This window comes from Chlamydotis macqueenii, chromosome 6 (assembly GCF_036417535.1).
Source record: "Chlamydotis macqueenii isolate bChlMac1 chromosome 6, bChlMac1.mat, whole genome shotgun sequence".
Classification (NCBI taxonomy): domain Eukaryota; kingdom Metazoa; phylum Chordata; class Aves; order Otidiformes; family Otididae; genus Chlamydotis; species Chlamydotis macqueenii.
Window position 1 is genome coordinate 7,264,220 of NC_141561.1, and position 20,882 is coordinate 7,285,101.

Sequence of the window (20,882 nt, forward strand, 5' to 3'; positions counted from 1 at the left end):
TAACAGGGGCACCCTCCTGTGCATATAAATATTTGTCTCACCACCCTCCGACTTAGCTGTACGGGTTTTGTTGGTTTGAGTTTTCTGGGGCATGGGGAGGGAGTCTTAGTGTGAAAAAAAAAAAAAAAGCCAACCTTGTAAACGTAAAGGTTGTTAATTGCTCTTTGCTTTACCGCAAGCAGTAGTGGCCAGCTTGTCACACTTTCTCACCTCTTATTATTTGCAGTTAAATAGTGGGTCTACCACTTTACAGCTTTTTGAGGGCTTGTGTGGTCGAGCAAAGTGCATAAAGTGCTTTTGAATATTCTCAAGAAGGCCTGAGAAGTGAAAGTTAATTGTAACAGTTATTTTTCATAAAAAGGAAAGAAATATTTTCTAATATTTGGCCTTTTGTAAGCAGGCTAGCAAAGAAATGGAGTGAAAATATATTTCCAGTGGGAGTGAAATTTGTAGAAAATTACTGATTTAAAGTCCAGTACCTGAAATAGCTAAATAAAAACTGCTCATACAACCTGTTTTCTCACCTATGACTCTTGAGGCTTTTCTTATTGTTTGCTTATAGCACACATACTTTATATCATATTTTTGGAAGACTTTCAAGATGTTATATGCTGCTTTAATGTACTGTTACTGACTGTTAGTGGAGAGCAATTAAGATGTTCCTGTCGTAGTACAAGCATCTTGCATCTTTCAGTAACAAGTCATGTAGTTTAAACAAGCTCAGTCAGTTTTGATTTTCCCCTCCAGATCTAGGACTTACTTTTGGTTTGTTTTTCTGCTGGTTAAGATACATCTTTAAGATAATTCTGTCAGCTGACACGTGTGAGAGTGTATGTGGCCTAGAAAAAGAACTATGCAATTTGTCAGTTTGTGTATACACACACAAAGAACAAGCGAGCACTAAGCTTAACCATAGTCTTTGCCCTCCTAAGTCTTCCATCGCAGTTAGAATTTATTGTGGCGGGGAATGTTTTAGCAAAGTCCTTCGTTACTCGGTTATTATATATGTAATAAGTAACTTTATTTAAATCCTTAACTCTGTTTTGTTGTTCCAGGAGTTCATACAGTACATGAACATCCTAGTGCTCAGTACTGAGTCTGGTGTGGTGTGCAATGAAATTTAGTAAGCCTCTTGTCCTATCTTTATTGACAGCATCAACAAAGAGAGCATTGTGGATGTAGAAGGTGTTGTGAGGAAAGCACATCAGAAAATTGGAGGTTGTACTCAGCAAGATGTTGAGCTTCACGTTCAAAGGGTAAATTTTTGACCAAATGGAGCACTGGTTAATTGTTGGAGAGATTATCTGTCTAGGTTGGCTGTCTGTCTGCATATTAAACTTTGTCAGTAACCCATACCAGAGAAATAAACTGCTCTAAACTAGAAATTTCAGTGTATCATATGTAAACATATGAAACATTTCTGCTTTTAAGAGACTTGATTTTTAGAATTTCCTATTTTAGTCTACCCTTTCAATTACAGTACCAAGTAAAATAAAGTATCTGATTCGAATAACTTGGCCAGGAATGCTTGTAATTCTAGTTTTTGGTTCTTAACTGCAGCAGATACTGTAATAAAAAATCTGCTTCTTTTTTAAGTGCAAGTCAGAGGTTTCTTCTTTATCAGAAAGTTACAATCTTCGCTTTAGTACAATGGAAAAGAATACATAACTCAGTAAAAGTTAAGCACTGACTTAACAGTATGGAAGCTCTTGAAATCTAAAATTCCTGTAGCTTGCGTTGTAGGGCTGGAGGAAGTGCAACTTTATAATTTGGTTAAATAGAAAGCATATTTAAACCTTTGTGTAATATTCTTTCCTTCTAAAGGTTTTCAGCCAAACTATAATGCCTACAATACAGCTGAAACACAGTCACCGCAAGAGTAGGGTACAATGGCTATTACAGTTATAGCAGTAATGTAAATTTTAGCTAACAGAGTTGGGGAAGAACTGCAGATTTTGAAGAAATGTGTTTTAATATATGTGCAGATTATCATATGCTTGATTTTTCTGAAAGCATGTAAAATTCACTGCACCTATGACTAGACTGTAAGGCAAGGCAAGGTGGTTTTTGTTCTCTCATTGTATTTTAGGTATCTCATGAGTTTTCAATCTGAAATGGCTTTTTCAGATATAATCAGATGATAAGTAAAATACTACATTAACAACGAGAAGAACAGGATGATATCGCTGGAATCGGAACCTATAACTCTGAGATCTAGTAGTTTCAGGCCTGACGTTCATGCCAATAGGCTTGTCCCTCAGACAGTGTGTACTTGCTCATCTCAGTGCTTCCCAGAAGAAAAAAAAGATATTTTTAATCTTTCGAAAGGAAAATAAGAACTAAGCACTTCCAGTATTGTCATGAGAATGCACCCATGTATCTCAAGTATTTGAATAAAATCACAGTCCTCCAGCTAACAGCCTATGCAAACATTGTTTCAAGTCTATGCCAGAAATATCCTTTTGTAAATCACACCTACTTTTGAGCTGACTCTCATGCTATTTCTGTTCTTGTCTCAATTTCAGATCTATGTGATCAGTTTAGCTGAACCTCGACTGCCCTTACAGCTGGATGATGCTGTTCGACCAGAACTGGAAGGAGAGGAGGTGAAAACTTTGCATCCTCTAATACTTTTTATTGTCTTTATAACAGAACAAAACCATGAAAGCTAGGCAACTTTCTTAATGTAGTGATTTGGGGGGTTTGTTAACTTTGCATTTTACTTCCTTCATGTTATCCAGAAATGTGTAAGAAATCTCTACAGCTTTGATATCTGCTGAACTGCAGTAGAAGGTGAAAACCGGAGGGTTTGCAGCCTTGTGTATGTGTCTTCTGAATCTTCATTGTTGGCTTCTGCCTGTGACCTCTGGGAGAAGTTAGACCTTAAGCTATGCTGTGCTGACAGTCTGCTGTATCTTCTTTCTAGAATGATCTAGAAACTCTGCTGAACTTAGAAGTAGCCCTTGGCTTTCGGCCAAAGGATGTTTTTCTCCATTTTTGTTTTGTTGGGGATTCAGGTTTTGCTTTTTTTTTTTTTCTGGAGGCGTGTTTATTCATTATGTGTTTTTGCACAACTGTTTAGGATGGAAGAGCTACTGTAAACCAAGATACCAGGCTGGACAACAGAGTCATTGATCTGAGGGTAAGGAACATGCAGTGTCGCATGCTTACCTGCAGGTGCTTATTCTTCACATTTCTAATCCATGAAGCAATAAAAGTTGTGGATTTGATGGAAGTGTGTTGTTGGCCAGAGGGAAAAATAAACATTTTTTTTTAAATTTCGAGTGGCATTGTGAAAACACAGGGTTTTTTAATCCTAAATGTTCACCTTTCCTGACCTTAGTCAAAGAACACAAATTAGTAGTTTAAAGCTAAACGTTTAGGATTTGGCATGTGGCCGTGTACGTCTGGGCTTTTTCGTTTATAAACGTCAGAGGTAATTTAATAGGAAGAGTTTAGAGACAACATTTCTTCTCAAATGTAGTCTTTGATACCAAAAAACTGTAGTAAGAGCTCAGTTTTTACAGTATAAGATGGAATTTTTGAGTTTAACTGTTAATTGAGGTGCTGTAATGGATATCTCGCAAGTGAAATTTTACCAGGCTATGATACCAATCTTATTCACTTTGTTTCTTCCACAGCATTCATATATTTTTCTTTTTTTTCTGAAACACCTTTCTTCATACAGGTCACAGAGACACAGGCTTCTGTGAATTCATAAACTTCCCAAATTATTTACTCTCTCTGATCAGCAGCAAAAAAACTACTTAAAATTTATTAAATACAGAACTTTTCTTCTTTTTTAATGAAACAGCAACTAACACTAAGTGTGTAAGTAACAAACCGTTCATATTGACGTGATGCTTTCTCGTCTTTTCCCATATTTGGGTCTCCACAATAAAATTTTAATTCACTTTTCACTGAATTAGGAGTGTGCGTAGCTCATTTTTATGATGTATCTAGTAGTGCCTTCAAAGTTCTGATAATGGCAGTTTCTCAGTAAATCAATCTATGGACCTGGGACATAAAACAAAAAAGGCGGTTATTTATTGGAAAATTTGGAAAAGTTCTCACGGTGAGATGCTTAAAGCATTTGAACATCTGATCTTATTTCAGCAATTAAAACTGCTTGTGCAAATTGTTTTACTTGGACCGAAGTTAATTACTTTTCACTTGACCTCATGTTGCTCATTATATACTGAGCAACTTCAATTCATGATTACTTTTCAGGATACTCATTATCTCATCATATTGGTCTCTTCATCTGTGTCTTAAATTAAGCCTTTGATGAAAAGAATTCTATCCTAACGGTTAAAAGTTAAAATCATTTAAAAGATCATCGGCTTATGGTAGTGGTAAGGCAGTGTACTAAATTGAAGGGAGAACTCTGGAATGCTTGAAGTGCAAGTTTTACTTGCACTTGGTAATGAAGAAAAGTACTCAACAGTACTCCAGAGAAACTTAAGAAAATCCATTAAATTAATGAAATGCCTGTACAATAAACTGGAAAGGGCTGTGAACCCCAAAGAGAACAGAGGAACAGTACAAAAGGAAATAACAGTTAAAAATACGTGGTGAAAATAATGGTGGATGGAACAGGAAGAGGTGGGCTAAAATTCTTCAGTCCTTGTTCACATTCAGTAGTCCAGCAGGGCTCTCCCAATACTTCTTAAATATCTCTGCCAGTATAGTAATAGAACATTACTTGTCAGCATTTTGCCTGGAGGGTACGGCTGGTGAGCTAAGTGGATGCTGCTGTAACCTTTTCTAACTTCTATGTCCCAGCTGTTGTCAGTACGGCATTTATTCAGCAATGCTTGGCACCTTGTTTTGAGGTCTGAACCTTAACTCTGTCTTCTGCAGAAGCTGTTTCTCTCCTTAGCTCCAACAGCTTCTGCAGTGTGGTACAAAGCAGGTCTTTCATGCTGAAGAGGAAATCAGGTTAACTTTTTCTGAAATTGATGGAAGGATGAAATGTCAGATTTCAGTGCCTTGTGTCTCATCCTCTGAATGTACCTGTGGTTGGATGTAACCTGGCCACAGCTTTCCTTTGATTGGGCTTAGGTATCTATGTTGCCTTCCTCCTAAGTACGGGAAAAGTTTCTGTGTCTGACTGTATCACATTTCTGTGTCTCTTCTGTTGCACATTTCATTATTTGTTTCAGAACAAAAGCAGATTATTTTGGAACAGTAAGCTCATGCCTATTCATAAGTTTGTTTTGTTTGTTCTGCAGGAGCTTTGCTTGTGCAAAAGAAGATTCTAAATAATTATGTATTACTGTGACCAATTTTTTTAAAGGGAGAGCTGAATAAGCAGATAAAGTACTTTATGGAGAAAGGGTAAATCCCAGTGAGGATACATGTGTGCACATATATGTGCACATCCTAAGCACTGTATGCAGTGGAATCCTAAGAGTGGGGACACAAAGGCAGTTTGTCCTTCAAAATAACAAAAAAAGAAGTGCCAAAAAGTAGTCATTTATTTTCAGTGATTTGGTTACATAGACTGGAGCTTTGATTACATAGACTGGAGCCGTAGCACAGATGGGACTCCAGAGAGTCCCTAGAGTTTCAAATGCCCTGCACAAGTAGGCATGTTCTAGGGAGGATTAGAAGATACGGTGTGTTAAAAGCTCAGAGAGGTATCTGAAACCATTGTTAGCCACTGCTCTCCCATTACTCTTCCTTCTAAGGAAACTGAATCATAGGCAGCAGGGAAGAAATGTAATCAGAAGAGTTCTAACAGAGATGCTGTGATGATCTGTTCCTACAAGTGTGGGAGGATGTCCAACCACATGTATATGTACCATCTAGTGTAGGTTTCCTCAGTGCCCCAGTTTTTTAAGGAAGAAGGAGGTAATTGAATATCAAAAAGAGTGTTACTGATTTTTGGAGAAAGATTCAACAAACTTAATGCATAGATCTTGGCTAGACTCAGACTAAAAAAAGTCCTTAGTATGGAATTAAAATTATTTTTGTCCATTCAAATACAGTCTTTAAGGTTGTTAAGTAGTTTAAGTAATTTTAAGTAGTGATTAACCAATGAGTTCGTTGGATAGGGGCAAATTGTGATAAAGTGGAGCTGTGAAACTCAGTTATTGCATGAATGAAAGGGACTGAGTTTCAAAAATGGCATCACTTCATCCAGCTATGAGGTATACCAAGGAGAGTTTGATTATGATGCAATAGAAGGAGTGCAATTAATAAGGAAATTATATTAGTAGAGATTTAATATGCAAAGTATTGTACAAAGATTGCAAGACTTCCATTCCTGTGTACATGTGAAAATAGACTGAGTAGTGCACTGTATTTTTAACAGTCTTGGTTGCTGACAAAGATCTTCCAGAGGTGTCTGGTAATTTGGTTTTTTTTTTTTTTTTTGAGTTTATGGATGGGAGGTAACTTAAATGGCAAGATCCCAAGCTGTTGCTGTAGTTGTTATTCTGATCTATGGAGGGAAAATGGTGATTATTTAGGGTAGAGGGGTTTTAAAAATCCTCTCCAAGGAATGATGACTGAGGAAGAATGAGTCTGTCCCTGATGGATTAACTCATAAAATAAAGATCACAAACTTTGGGAGTAGAACAATTGGAGATGAGGAGACAGGAGAGCTGGTAAGAAGGAAAAAGAGTCCTTGTATAGACCAGATTTTCTTTCACATAACCACAGGTGAGCACGGGGAAACTGCTGTTGACCTAAGTATCTCTTTTTCATGGTAGCTTAATGAAAGTCAAAACAGTTGATTCTAGAGATGTTTAATTTACTGTTCCTTTATCAGAACAATTGGAGCACTAATTGTGTTTTTAAATCTTTTCTGCTGTTCTTAAGTTTAACTGAAGTATTCAGTGATGTGTAGACTTCCCGTGTTTGTAAAACACCTACAGAAACCATATTTCATGAAGATCTGTGGTAGATGAGAAACAATGAAGAAAAGACACAAGTGAAAAACTGATTTTTTGGTTTTCCTTTTTAGTATATCTTCCTCTGAAGAAAAAAAAACAACACTCAGTTCAGGGTCATCAGGTTTTAACCGTGGACCTAACTGATGTCCTTGCTCTGGCTTATTTTTGATGTTCAGCAGGGTTTTTATCTTAACAGTATCTGTCCAAATTTGACTTGAATTATATGCATTTTGCAGTGCTGATGCTGTAATTGTGTCTGCTAATGCACAGCCCACTGAGACCAAAGCATAGTCTTTTTAGGGTCAGTATTATCCTGTTTAAACTGCTCAGGGTAGAGCATAAACATCAAACTGTATCTCTAATAGTTTATGGATGACAGACTATGTTATATGATAATCAAACTGTACACTGATCTTAATGCAGTTTTTTTCAAAATACTTGATTAGTTCAAGCTTGATTTAATTGTGTTGAATTCAATTTACTCATTGCAAAAGCTGTGTTTTTCCTGACTGCATTCAAGCTGTAATAAACAAGGAGATGTATGGTTTATTTTATTGTGAGTAATGATTTGGCAGTGAAAACACAAAACAATCCCAGTCGTTTAAACAACAAACTTCATGTTCATGTCTTCTTTTTCTACTATAAGTAATATTGAAATTTGAATAAAAGTTGGCTTCCATCACTTTGGGGTTAAAAAATTGTTATTTAATGTAAATTCTGTTTCCTAGCCAAAACTTTGTTGCTCATTTGTATAGTAGAGGAATTACAAAATTATTTACATTGTTTACAATATTTGAAATATTACTTAAAAGAATATAGACTATTTTGTTTTTGTTTAGTCTACTTCATGTATTTAGTGATTGTTCATGGTGAAAGGTAGGTAATTACAGCAGCGAACAGAAAAGCAGAACTGAGGTGAGAGTGGAACAAATTCTACAGCTGACGTGAGAGTAGAAAGAAAAGTTCACAGCTTTGCACCTCCGTGTCTCTGTCACACCTCTTTGAGATGGGATCACATAACGTGTTAACTGCCCTCAGTTCTATGGAGACACATTTGTTGGTCTCTGGCAACTTATGTGGCTGTGATTATTCTAATACTGCAGTTTGTGCTGAATAAAATGTGATGATTGTTTTTATAACCTTGCTTATAGTGTTAAAATATGCTCTGATCTATTATTATTAATATTTTCCTTCATGGCATTTAAATAATAAACACACGGATGAAATTAGAGGGAGATCATCTCTGAAACTCATATTTCAGCACTGTCAGCTAAACATTTTTTCTGCTGTCTGTAACAAAGGTGATTGTTAAAAATAATGAGTTTTCCTGTAAAAGCAACTCTGCAGACTGAGTTAAAACATTAACACTGTTAACTGCAAGAGCATTAAAGTGGCATATGTTTGTTTCTTCTTAACTCTTGAAGGAATATTTACTGTCTTTGCTATAGTCTCAGATAAGATAGTTTGTCAATATATATGTGGGAGAGTTCATATTAGAGTAAACACTACAGGAAAGGAATGCCATGGCAAAATCTTTTGTAAGGCAAAGGTAAAAATGAATTCACTTTGACAGCTGTCTCTGTCTTGTCTCTGGTTTGCTGTGTTTTACTTAAGTGTGGTAGCTCAAATGGTAACTGTGTTTCCTGCCGTTGTACCAAACATGGTAATATACCTACCAGCTTCTCAGTTAAAGACAGCGTAACAGTTTGAATTACGCTCTTCAAACGAATTCATTCTTTTTACCCTAAACATTATACCAGTGCAAAGGATGTAATTAAATCTGAAAAGTTTTGCTCCATGTATTAGATACAGAACGATCTCTAAAATCTTTGCAAAGTTGTAGTGGCACATAGAACTTTTGAGGTCATCCATTTGACTCCACTGCACGTTGACAGTTGCAGTTCTTCAGGAGCTTATCTCAAATGTCTTGTTGGTCTGTTTAATTCTTACAAGGAGATTGCAGTGTCACAAATTCTCCACAGTTATCCTTGTTGGCAGTCTCTGAATGAATGGGTGCTGAAACTCAGCTACCTTTGGTGGAAAGAAGAGTGGTCTTGTCAGATCTAATTTGAGGTACGGAGAATTACTGCTTGTTCTTTCCTCGGTCTGTAGTTAAATAAAAGCTTCAGTGTCCAGATCTGTGAATTTGGCTACTTTCATGAATACTGTTTTTTAAGCATAATTTATCATTATAGATGGGATTAGGAAGACAGAGTCTTTGCTCTGCATCATCACCAAAGCCAGGAGGAGTTACTACCTGGCAAACTATTGTTAGTGGAGAACTGTGTTACTCATTGACTGGCAGTGTTTCTGTGTGCACTTTTAGGTCAGACCAAGTAACTGCTTTCAGATTGGGTTTAGGAACCATTTTTCTTTTTCCAAGGAGTGTATGACTTAGGACTGCTTTCTTACCTGCTCTGGCATGAAACTGTGTTGGTTCATCAGAAGGCCAGAGGAGACATTGTTACTATCTTGCTTTAAATAAATGTTACACCTTTTGTCTCAGCATTTTTAGAAGTTTGTCCAGTTTATCAAACCTGTATTGGTAAACCCAAATGTGACCGTTTAAGTTTCATTTCTTGGAAAATGTCTATCACCTTCTAAGTAGGAGATGGTTGAGGAAAAAAAGACAACCCACCTTTGAATCATCCCGATGCTTTGATAGAACACTGCCAAATTATGCCCAGAATTCAGGCAGAGTCTTAGCATATGTCTAATTCTGGGTGACCCGTGTAAAAAAGGTGAAAAAGTTCGAGGATGCTTTTGTAACTGTTGCTCAAAACCTCATTTCCTTCATTTTGAAAGTGGTGGGAGTAGCGGCTGTGGTTAATGCTCTCAGACAGTGAGAGCTGCTAGCTGTTATTTACTAGTCTCGACCACTTGCACTCCTGAGATATTTTATTGGTCAGCTAAAATTGCACGTAACTCCAAATTACTACAGAGGTGCAGTATTACTACAGTTTTCTCTTTTGGTTTTTCAGTGAAGTGATGTCTTTATCTTGCAGAAATGATGGATGTAGCTTGTATTTCAACGTATCTACTGACTGACTGTCTAAATTTGTGTGCTTATATAATTTGTTTTGGTTGGGGGTTTTTTGTTTTGTGGTTTGGTAGGAGTCATGTGAAAAAGCCCACAAGGCTCTTCTTACCCTAACTGAAAAGTTTGGTACCTTTCAGAAAGGAGAAGTAAACAGTGCTATGACGCAGATTGTAGTAAAGAGCTGTTCTCTTAGTTGTTTGCAAGAATTTGTTAGGTTTTATATATGCTGCTAGGTTGCTAACTGTCAGGTCTTAAACGCTGCAAGCACAAAATCAGATACGGGTTCAGTGCTGACGTACTGCAGGGTTTTCAGCGTTCACTAAGGGTTTTTTTTCCTTCACGCTGAAGTGTAACAGGCACATTTAGTGTAGGTATTTGTTAATCAGATAAGTAGCTTAACTGAGTCATGTACATAAACAAAAAGAAGATGATCAATTCAGCTAAATCTGCTCTTGTTTTCAGCTAAACGTACTTTTGGAGTAAATTTTGAAAAGATGGAAGAGCTGCAGTTCATATGTTCAGGGGTTATGTGGACTATTTTAAATGCTGGGAGTTTAGACCTTGGGTTTGGGATGTTTTTGTGTCAGTGTTGTACATAGTTAACAACTGTGTTTTACATAAAAAAACATTGTATTTGGTAGCCTTTATTAGACACAAACATTTCTACCTTTTGTAAATTATTGAGGGCTTTGCTTTTATCATGCGCTGTATATTACTGCAGCTGTTCTAGTTCAGTGTGCTGAAAGCTTTTTAATAGGTTTAGTGTTTTTATTAAATTTCTTACTCTTAAAACCTTTATTTGCAGAAGCATATCTTATAAATGAGTGATAATTTACATGTAGAATTGACCTCCTGTATAACTGAATATGCCATAAATTGAAATGAGTTTCTCTTGTTTCCTTTGCTGTTTCTTTTTGTGTAATAAACAGTTACTGACTTGTACTTTTCTCTGTTTAGGCAAACACAATAATCAGGTGTTTTTAAGAGAAGAGATTTGTCCTTCCAGCTGTCCAGAAAAAGTAACGGAGTCAGGAGAAACTAACAGGATTCATTATTTTATCTTCTTATAGACCTCCACTAGTCAGGCAATCTTCTGCCTTCAGTCTGGTATTTGTCAGCTTTTTCGAGAAACTCTTATTCGCAAGGGATTTGTGGAAATTCAGACTCCCAAAATCATTTCAGGTATTGTATATGTGATCCTACAGCTATAGATCTCCTTCTTTTACAGTTGCCTCAGCTTATCTATCTGCCAAAAATGTAGTAACTTTGTTTTAAAAAGATTAAGTTCTATTTCTAATTTAGATACAAATAGCAACTTCTAGCAGATATCAAAGTTGTTTACTTTCCTCCTGACTTCAAATGCTAAAAGAATGATGAGACAAATATTATATGTACCTGATTTGTGTACTCTGTAGTGCATGTAAAGATGTTATTTGGTTAAATACAGATGTCTTATCATGTGCATTGTTCTTCAAATCAGTCTTCTCAGTGTTGAGCACTGCCAGTTCCATTCCCAATATCAAAAAAGCCCCCACTCTATTTTAAGAGCAGCTTCCATCATAAAGAAGTTAAAACAAACATGTCATGGTATGAAAGATGATACTATTTTATACAATATGTCACTTCTTTAGAAATGAGCATGTGGCTGAATAGAAGGTTGTAGATCATTTTTCTGAAAAGTGTGGCATAACAGCTTCAGCCTGACCAGAAATCTGGAAATGTAGATTTTGCTTCTAGTTCTGTTGTTGATCTGCTGTGTTGTTTTCAAAAGTCAAAATACTTTATTTACTGATGGATGTTTTTCTTCCATCTTATTGGTGTTCTTTGAGGTTTTGTTGGTGTCGCCAAGACATATGGCATAGAAAATGTAAGGCCGAATATTTTTATTATTCTCATTGTATGTGCGTTCATTATATGCATAAGTTTTCCTTACTGAATTTTATACTTCTGTATTTATATTTTTTGAAGATAGCTCTTGATTGAGATGAAGGGCTTTTTAACAAAAATGTAAGCAACTATTCTTTCAACATGGAAAGTATCATTGAACTATAAGATTAGATAAGTTTTTTCCTACAGAGACGGTTGTAACAACATGAACTACTAAAGACTCCCAAGTAGTTTATTTATGTAGGACTTTTGAGGAAGTGTGCTATTCTTACTGTGCAGTGTACCATTGAAAGCAAGCAAGCAAGCATCCTATTGTTTGAATGAGATCATATTTTGTAAAAATAACTAAGTTAAGTTGATGCAATCCTTACTAAACTTCAGATTTAAACATCATAGCTGTTCTAAGATTTGAGAATTTAAAAGTTACCTCTATTCAAAAATAACTGTAGATATTCACTGAAACAGTTTCAGTGGGAGTAGCGGTAATGAAAGAAAAGAAACATTAATCTCAGTGGAATGGTTTGTAATAGTAATTAGTAGTACTTTATCTAGAGTTACCTTAACATTAGAATTTTCAAAGATTATTTACCGATCTTTCACTCTAGTATGCTTCTGTTAGCAAGTTGGGCAACTGTAACTCTCAAGTCACACACTGGGAAAGGTAAAGTGACTCAGCTGGTAGTTTTGGTAGGCACTTTGCAGTAAGGGATTCAAATACCTGTGTTCTTGGTTCCTATTCTCTCAAGGTAACCTTCTGTGAAAACTGCCTCAAACTGAGAAAACGCTTTATGCCTTTGGCAGATGTCCTCTGGTAAATCTAGTTTTGACTCTGAGAGATATTTAAGCCTTCAGTTAGAGAGGATGGTCCTGGCAAAACAGGATATGCGCTTTCATCTCAGCCTCTGCAGTTAACCTCTGGAAGCCTACATTGCTGATCGGTTTCCACTGAAATGTTGGGCTGCAAGTAGATGTGGTGGAACAGGCATGCATTCTCTGCTGTTCTCACTCCAAGGTGAAGGACAGCTGGGAATAGCAACATTTTAAATTACCCCAACCAAATTTGCAGATTTCAAACCAATGACTGGCAGTCCTGAGCTACAAAACTTCCCGTAGCGTTAATGAATGCAAATATATCTTTGTCCTCTAATATGCTTTGAAGAAAAATCTTCTGATCTCTAAATGTAAGACCAATAGTCTACAACTCTACTTCTGATTTATTTTTTACATTTTTGTTTTAATAATTACTGCAAACATTTGCTTTTCAGCTGCCAGTGAAGGAGGAGCCAATGTGTTTACAGTGTCATACTTCAAAAGCAGTGCCTACCTGGCTCAGTCCCCACAGCTGTACAAGCAGATGTGTATATGTGCTGACTTTGAAAAGGTTTTTTGCGTTGGGCCAGGTAAGAAAAGCACTGGTTTATCCAAAGTGTGAAGTATGCAGTATGGTTTTTAGCAGCTGTGGTACAAGTAAGATAATGTGCACACTGAAAGCTTTGAATGGTTTCACTTAATAGAGTTTCACTTACCAAACACAAATTTCAGTTGGGGTGACTAATGAGAGTAACGTTGACAGAGAAGTTGCTGGAACAAAACTAAAATGCTGAAATAAGGGTGGAGTGCTCTTCTCTAGTGCCTGCTGTTGTGGGAGGAGAAAGAATAGAGTTGCATTGGAAATTGATAATATGATGAAGTTAAAACATGGAACCACACCGTGATTACTGAAGCAGCATGCCCAGTAGTTGCCTAGTTGCCTTTAGTTGCCCGGTAGAAAGCAGTTAAAATAGGCAAGCTAGAGTTTCTGTACTTCAGATTGCATATTAACATATACTTACTCCTTGCTTTTGTATATGTACCAAACAACTTTATGTAGAAAACACATACTTTTAATTGGGCTGTCAGTAAATAATAAAAAATTACTCATTTCCAGTCTCATGCTCTCTCTTTCTCAAAAGCTGATAGGACATAGCTTCTTTGGGTGGTAATACAGCATTTTTTTTTTTTTTTTTCTAAAACCTCAAAGACAGGTTTAAAGATACATAAACTGGAAATGCTTGAAAACAAGTCAATAGCAGCTTATCAAATAAAAAGAAAAGATGGAAGTCATTCAGAAGATCTTGAATTTCTTGTTAAATACTAACAAATGAGTCATGGTTTATAGGAAGACATGTTTATGTTAGACTCGTATATCTGAAAAAAAAAAAACCCCAAAACCAGAACACACACACGTGCACAAGTCCATTTCCTCTGAAAAACGCAGTTTTCAAATCTGAAAGTTCTCATGTGCCTGAAAGCTTGTCTGTATTTTCTACTTCTGTCTGTTGGTCTAACAGGAGGTACTGCCTCTCTACAAGTCTTGTCTGTCTTGTATCCTTTGAGCACCACAGCTACCATAATACTGTCACTGTTATAAATGATGCTCTGAGGCAGCTAGTTTTCTTTTTGTTTTTCAGTGAGAACTGTCATGTCTAAAGACAGCATTGTCTGCCTGATCCAAGTGCTGATGTGATTGATTGTCAGTTTTATTTTTCAAAACAGAATGATAATTCAGGTCAGTTAGAGTTTCTGTTGTTTAATTTTACAGTATTTAGAGCTGAGGACTCCAATACACACAGACACCTGACTGAGTTTGTTGGTCTGGATATTGAAATGGCTTTTAACTATCACTATCATGAAGTGGTAGATGAGATTGCAGATACCTTGGTGCAGATATTCAAGGGACTTCAGGAAAGGTAATGAGAGCATTTTCCATTTCATTAGCAACTTCGTTTGTTTGAGATCTCTTGCACTGTGGTATGAAATGGGTGAGAATTTTATCCTCTGCTTGTCATATAATCGTTAGTAATCTGATTTACAACAGAACTTCAGACCAAACATTTTTGCTTTGCTCTTAACTATTTCTTTTTGCCTGACTTTTAAAATTCACCCAAGCCATAGGCCAGTAAACTGTCTATTTTTAGTCCGAGTTGCATCTCCTAAAGTATGGACTAAGAAAACTTTTTAACTTCCTAACAGAAGTGATCCATCATTAATTTAAAACATCCTTCTTTTGGTGCCACTACAGGTAGACTGATTGTTCTATTTTTAAATTTATTTACTATATAAGAAAGTTTTTCTGAATCAAATTTATTGTAACAGCCTGCATCTCTGCCATGAAAACAACAAAGATTATTTTCCATTATTCATAGTCTAACTCATTGAAAAGCTAGGCCAGAAGTTTAGGAAGTAGTTTTCATTCTCTAACAAATCAGACTGTCTTGCCAGCAGAAATGCAAGTCTTTTCACCTGTCTAGAAGGAAATTTCTCTTTTATATTTGAAATAGAACGTTAGTCAAATCAAAGAACAACTTAGGTAAATATTACAAATCAAGGGGTGATTTCTCAATGTCTTTACTGTGAAAATTTTACCTAGTCAATTATTTCTTACAAAAGGAATAAAACAGAAGTAATAGTAAAATATTAACATGTCTGTCATTGAAGTAGATGCATTAACTTACATGAAACATTTTGTTAGGATTGTACAGAATTTCTCCAGAAGTGGCTTTAAAACAGTTTTTTATGTTGCAAGAGAGACCTCTTGTGGCAAAATTTTGTTGCCATTGCAAGAAGATTGCATTTCTTCATCGTTTTATATTTTACTTCTGTTCTTGTTTCCTCGTATATAGATTCCAAACTGAAATTCAGACAGTGAACAGACAGTTCCCATGTGAGCCATTTAAGTTTTTGGAGCCAACTCTGAGGCTGGAATACCGTGAAGCTGTGGCCATGCTTAGAGAGGCTGGTGTTGAGATGGGTGATGAAGAAGATCTGAGGTACTTTGGCAAAACGCAAATGTGTCAGACTCTTTTGAAAGTGTCAGTTTTGTACTGTGCAGCTCACAGCCCTCAAGAAGTAACGACAAGCTTTTAAAGGAATGAACAGCGCTCATATCCAGATCTCTTGACAAATATGTGAATGGATATGAAAATAGTCCTTTCTTTTAACATAGACTATATGTACAAACTCTGAAATCGAAAGAGAACAACTTAGAACATAAAGTGAGAGTAACTTGAACCTTCTAAGGATAAAAAACATTTGTTTTTCTAAAAATTGCAGTCCTTCATGTGAATTGTCACATGTCTTTGAGTAGGATTAAACAAAAGATTATTCGGTCTTAAGGTCTTTCTTTTCAATTACACTTTCCCATTTCTTCTTTCCACTTTTTAGGAAAATGATTAAGCAATCACAATTGCATTCCCATTGATTTACTGAAAGATGGGTTTAATGAACTGATTATATATAAACTTGTCTAAAGGCAATAAATTAAAACATTTCTGTTCTTTCCCATAATACGTCCAGTACCATCAGGATAATGTGTGATTTTACAGTGAAACAATCTGTGCATCAAAGAAGTGTCAATCATAGGAGTTTGAAAAAGCAAAATAATTTCCTCAGCCACTGCTTATGGTGTTTCTCTTCTTGTGCCTAAGAAGAACTGGCTGCACAAGGTATATGCCAATAGGAAATAGAGTACACAATTCTCCAGTAATCAGAGTATGGTGACTAGGAAGTAGTTTTATTAAGAGCAAGAATATCTTTAGTTATCAGTCAGTTCAGTGGATTTCTAGGGCCAATACAGAATATTTAGGAACATAAATAAATATACCTTATTTTTGAAATTTCTCTGCTCATTCAGAAACAAGTAGTAGATTTTCTGTGGGGTGAAGTGCAGCAGATATTTAGCTTGAAATCTTTTGGGCTTTATGAAGTATATAATCAGTACAACTTTAAATCATTTCATTTTAATGTTGATAATATTTTTCAGCACACCTAATGAAAAGCTCCTGGGACGCCTGGTAAAGGAAAAGGTAACAATTATTTTAGAATAAATAAATTTGTCTTTGAATCTGAAATCTAATGGCATGGAGTCATTGGGTTGATATAAGTGCCAGTTTCAGGTAAAACAACTTTTTACACGCTGATTGAGAATACAGTGTCTCAGAACATTCAGAAGTTGTGAAGAGTTTGTGATTAGCATAAGCATTGTTTAATTGTCTGACTACATTCCCAATTTCCTACTGCTTATTTAATCTACTGTCAGTTTTTGTCTTTATGATTAATAAGCTGTTTCAAACCATTTTCGGTCTTTTGTATTTATTTCTGTCATCTGTTATACCGAGTACACCAAACAGGATAGTACATTCTAAAACCGGGTCGTATGATAATTAAAAAAAACCAAACCAGATTCCAATGAAATCTATACAAGAAGATGAGATCTTTGGCAAAAAAAAATAAGTACCTGTTACTACAGCAAGACATTTTATGGCTAAACATTTCTAAGTTTACACTAGAAATAGTATTGGAAAACTGAAAAATAATACACCACTTTTATTGATAACTATTATTTTTTAAGATAATGCTGTCAAATTTGTGGGAAGTTATTGGAGATTTTTTTTTATTATTTCAAAGATTCACTGGTTTGTCTTCCCCTTGTCATTTGTTCTTTACATAATTTTCTCTTGTGCTGTTTTAAATTATCTTCTTTCAGTATGACACAGACTTCTATATTCTTGACAAATATCCTCTTGCTGTGAGGCCTTTTTATACAATGCCAGACCCAGTAAACCCTGTAAGTAAAACTCTTTGTTGTTGTCAATGGGAATTTTTTGTAGTTTAAATTATTCAGTGTAGGGATAACTTGACAAAACAGATAAAGTATGTTAATATGATCTGCTTTTATAATTAAAATTCTGATAACAAGATTGGGTCAGTGTTACATGACTTGTAAAATGTTTATAGTTACTCTTTGCTGGTGAAAACACACTAGAAAGAAACAAGTCTAGCTAAAATTGGGAGAGATTTATGAAGATATCTGCATGGTCAGAGCAGCGCTGCCATCACTGAAAAGAGGCAAGAACATTCTTCCAGGGCAACAGATGCTTTAACAGAAAATATACTTTTTCATGTTGTTAGATATTCCTCAGTTTATTCCTAAATTCAGGGTAAATGTCTTTAAAGCATCTTTTGGTGGGATAACTACATGCAAGTGTAATGGTTTTTCAAAGAGCATGTGAGTGAACGTCAGTTTTTTAAATGAACTCCAGTCTAATGAGAGGAACCAAAAGGCTGTAATTCCCAGGCAGACTCCAAATACACTTTTACTGCACAACTTAGAATATCGTAAGTGAAGTTATAGAGAGATGTGTATTTGGCACCTAAAGATGGAGCAACTGTAGGTAGGAAATAAACTCATCTTTGTTTTTCCAGAAAAACTCTAACTCTTATGATATGTTCATGAGAGGGGAAGAAATCTTGTCTGGAGCTCAGAGAATTCATGATCCTCAGCTGCTGACAGAAAGAGCCCAGCATCATGGCATCGGTAACAAGTCAAACAACGTGAAGCTGAATTTAAGAGTATTAATTAGTGGGGACAAGGCCAGCTAATAGTAGAAGGGTAAAAGACTAAATTAGGTGGAGATCACAAGAGTAAAATGGAGATTAAAATTATGCTTGAAGTGAAGTGGTAGGTAGGCAGTAGCAAAAAAAGAGTAGCTCCTACTGCAGCAAGATGAAAAAGTGGTTGCTAAATCTTTGCTTTCTCACTGCAGTTTATTCAAGAAGCCACCCTTTTCTGTAAGTTACAGTGAACAGTTGGTCCTAGCTGTTAATTCTAGAATTTCTTCCCTGATTAAGTTATTAAGAAAATTATAAAACAAAACTATTCCAGTCATAATTTCTAAATAGTCCTGGATAATTTATATGTTTACTCAGTAAAACCCCACTGTTAGTTTGTAAGTTAAATTGGTACATTTTTTGTTGTGTTTGCAGTCCTCTATTTGTATGTTTTGTTGAAGTTCATTAAGCAGGTGAGAAACATACCTTTTTTTTTCTCTCTAGATTTGGAGAAAATAAAGGCTTATATCGATTCCTTCCGTTTTGGTGCACCTCCACATGCAGGTGGTGGAATAGGTAAGTATCTGTATTTATTTTGTTCTTTGTTAGCCTGAGGTTAATTTGAACTGCTCGGTCTCAAGCAGGGTTCAGTATAAAATTCATAATAGTAACCTTGTTAGGTAAATGTGTGGGGCTGTTTTCCCTGGAGAATTTAAGGACAGAAGCTAAAATGTAAGTATCATCATAAAATAAATACGCAGTATATTAATGGCGCAGTCTGGCAGTTTTAAAAAGTAGGTGATCACAAGAAAAAACACCCATTTATTAGCCAAGCACTGACATCAAGGAAGCTGAAGCTATCTTCTGCGGACTAAGTGCTCCCCATGGCACATCCCAGAGGTCAGGCCAAGTACCAGCCAAACAGGAGATGCTGTGAGAATTGACACTGGTTTCTAGCTGTTTCAGGTGGAAACCTTAACATAGGAGGGCAGTGTGTGAAAACTAACATGCATCTGGGTTTCATTGCAGCGTGGCTGGGGTGTGTATGTAGCCGCACGGATTAGGAAGTCCTTCCATGTTCCACTGTACATGCATAACTTCTAAGATTTCAGGAAGAAAGAACACAATGACCAGTGAAATTTTCATTATCATAAAGATATCAGTAGATAGTTACACAAGTGTGTATTGCTGAATCTACATTTTTGTACTGTAGCGGGTTTGGGATAAACTTCTCCAGCTGTAGGTTTTGCCTGTAGTTGCTTATGGCACTCAGGTCTCTGACTCTGATGCTGTTAAGGCTGGTTTGGACTATACTTCTGTTACTGTATTCACGAGACAGTTCTCCCGATTACCCACCTCCCGTTTCAGTTTTATACACCACCTTTCTTGAAAATCTGAAGTGATTCAGAGCAGGGCTGAGTCTCCAGTGCCGTTGCTTACTGACACACGTTCCAAAGGAAGTCTGTATCGTGGCAGAAGGCGCTGTATGTAAAATCTCTGATTTTTGGTTCTAGCTCCTTTCCATAGTCAGACGTGCTAATGCATACATCTCAGTGTTTGGTCACACTACTGTGTGAGGCTGGCTGTACGTATAAGTACCTTTAGCTTCTTAAGAGTTTTGAACAAAAGACTGACTATACTGATGGGTTTTTTCATTTGTTGTAGGGCTGGAAAGAGTAACCATGCTGTACCTAGGGCTGCATAATGTTCGCCAGACCTCCATGTTCCCACGGGATCCCAAACGACTGACACCCTAACATGAGCTGCTTTGGAAAGTTTGAGATGATTTGCCCTGCAAATATGGTACGATTGCAAGCATATCCCCTGCTACTGATGAACTTGTATTGATTTGAGCATTGTAATATGCAATAAAAAAAAAAAAAATCTCATTTACTAAAGTGCCACAATAATTTTTTTTTTTATCCTTAGCTGTTTATTTAAAGGAAAATATTTTAACAGATCAAGACTCTTTGTATTGGCAAACATGCACATTTTTAATGAAAATGTGATACTTTGAGTTAGTATTCTAGTATCACATTAAATTGTATAATGTTTCTAAACATTTTAATAAATTATGGAATAAAAATGCTGCATTTTTAACTTATGTCAGCAAGATTGAATGTTTTGAAGTACAGAATTGGCTCAAAGCTAAAATAACTGGATGCTTGCAATTTAAAAATCGTGAGGAAACCAGGCAGTTGTTAATTTACATGACTGTCAGGTAGAGAAGCAGGTGAGAACAACATTCTTAACAAAAAGTCTTCATATGAAGTTGTGAAAATAGATTGCAATAAATCTCTCAAAGTAAATTAGATACAATATCTGTCTCTCGTTTTTGCTTTGTATTCTCACAAGATAATAATGAATCGATAAAGGTTAAGTTTTTCTTTTTTAATGATGCAATAACTGCCTAAAATGTAAATTTATTTGCTCTCTGTCTTCCCTTCCTTTTTCTTTTTTTGAAAGTTGTATACAAGCCATCGGCCCGTTCTTTGTTCTTTGAGAATGGATAGAAGGTTACGCACACTCGTGGAGTACACAAGGAATATATAATATTCTCAGCAAATAAATGGACAGTGAGTTTGAGAGCAGGTCATGAGTTTTCCTACCTGACCCCACCTCTAGGATAACAAACAAAACAAATCAGCAAGTATTTCATGTACCTATTGCTAACAAAAGAAAAG

General features: G+C 36.0%; 1 protein-coding gene across 1 annotated transcript in view; it reads left to right on the forward strand.

The window, feature by feature from the left end:
• Nucleotides 1–20,517, forward strand: part of DARS1 (aspartyl-tRNA synthetase 1) — a 40,392-nt gene extending 19,875 nt beyond the window's left edge. The window contains exons 5-16 of the mRNA XM_086750910.1: nucleotides 1,154–1,256; nucleotides 2,526–2,606; nucleotides 3,083–3,142; nucleotides 11,013–11,124; nucleotides 13,095–13,229; nucleotides 14,411–14,558; nucleotides 15,492–15,638; nucleotides 16,631–16,673; nucleotides 17,354–17,434; nucleotides 18,073–18,184; nucleotides 18,703–18,774; nucleotides 19,864–20,517. Of these exons, the coding sequence (XP_086607036.1) occupies nucleotides 1,154–1,256; nucleotides 2,526–2,606; nucleotides 3,083–3,142; nucleotides 11,013–11,124; nucleotides 13,095–13,229; nucleotides 14,411–14,558; nucleotides 15,492–15,638; nucleotides 16,631–16,673; nucleotides 17,354–17,434; nucleotides 18,073–18,184; nucleotides 18,703–18,774; nucleotides 19,864–19,955 (1,186 nt within the window). The 3' untranslated portion in view covers nucleotides 19,956–20,517. The remainder of the gene's footprint in view (nucleotides 1–1,153; nucleotides 1,257–2,525; nucleotides 2,607–3,082; nucleotides 3,143–11,012; nucleotides 11,125–13,094; nucleotides 13,230–14,410; nucleotides 14,559–15,491; nucleotides 15,639–16,630; nucleotides 16,674–17,353; nucleotides 17,435–18,072; nucleotides 18,185–18,702; nucleotides 18,775–19,863) is intronic.
• The last annotated feature ends 365 nt before the right edge of the window (nucleotides 20,518–20,882 follow it).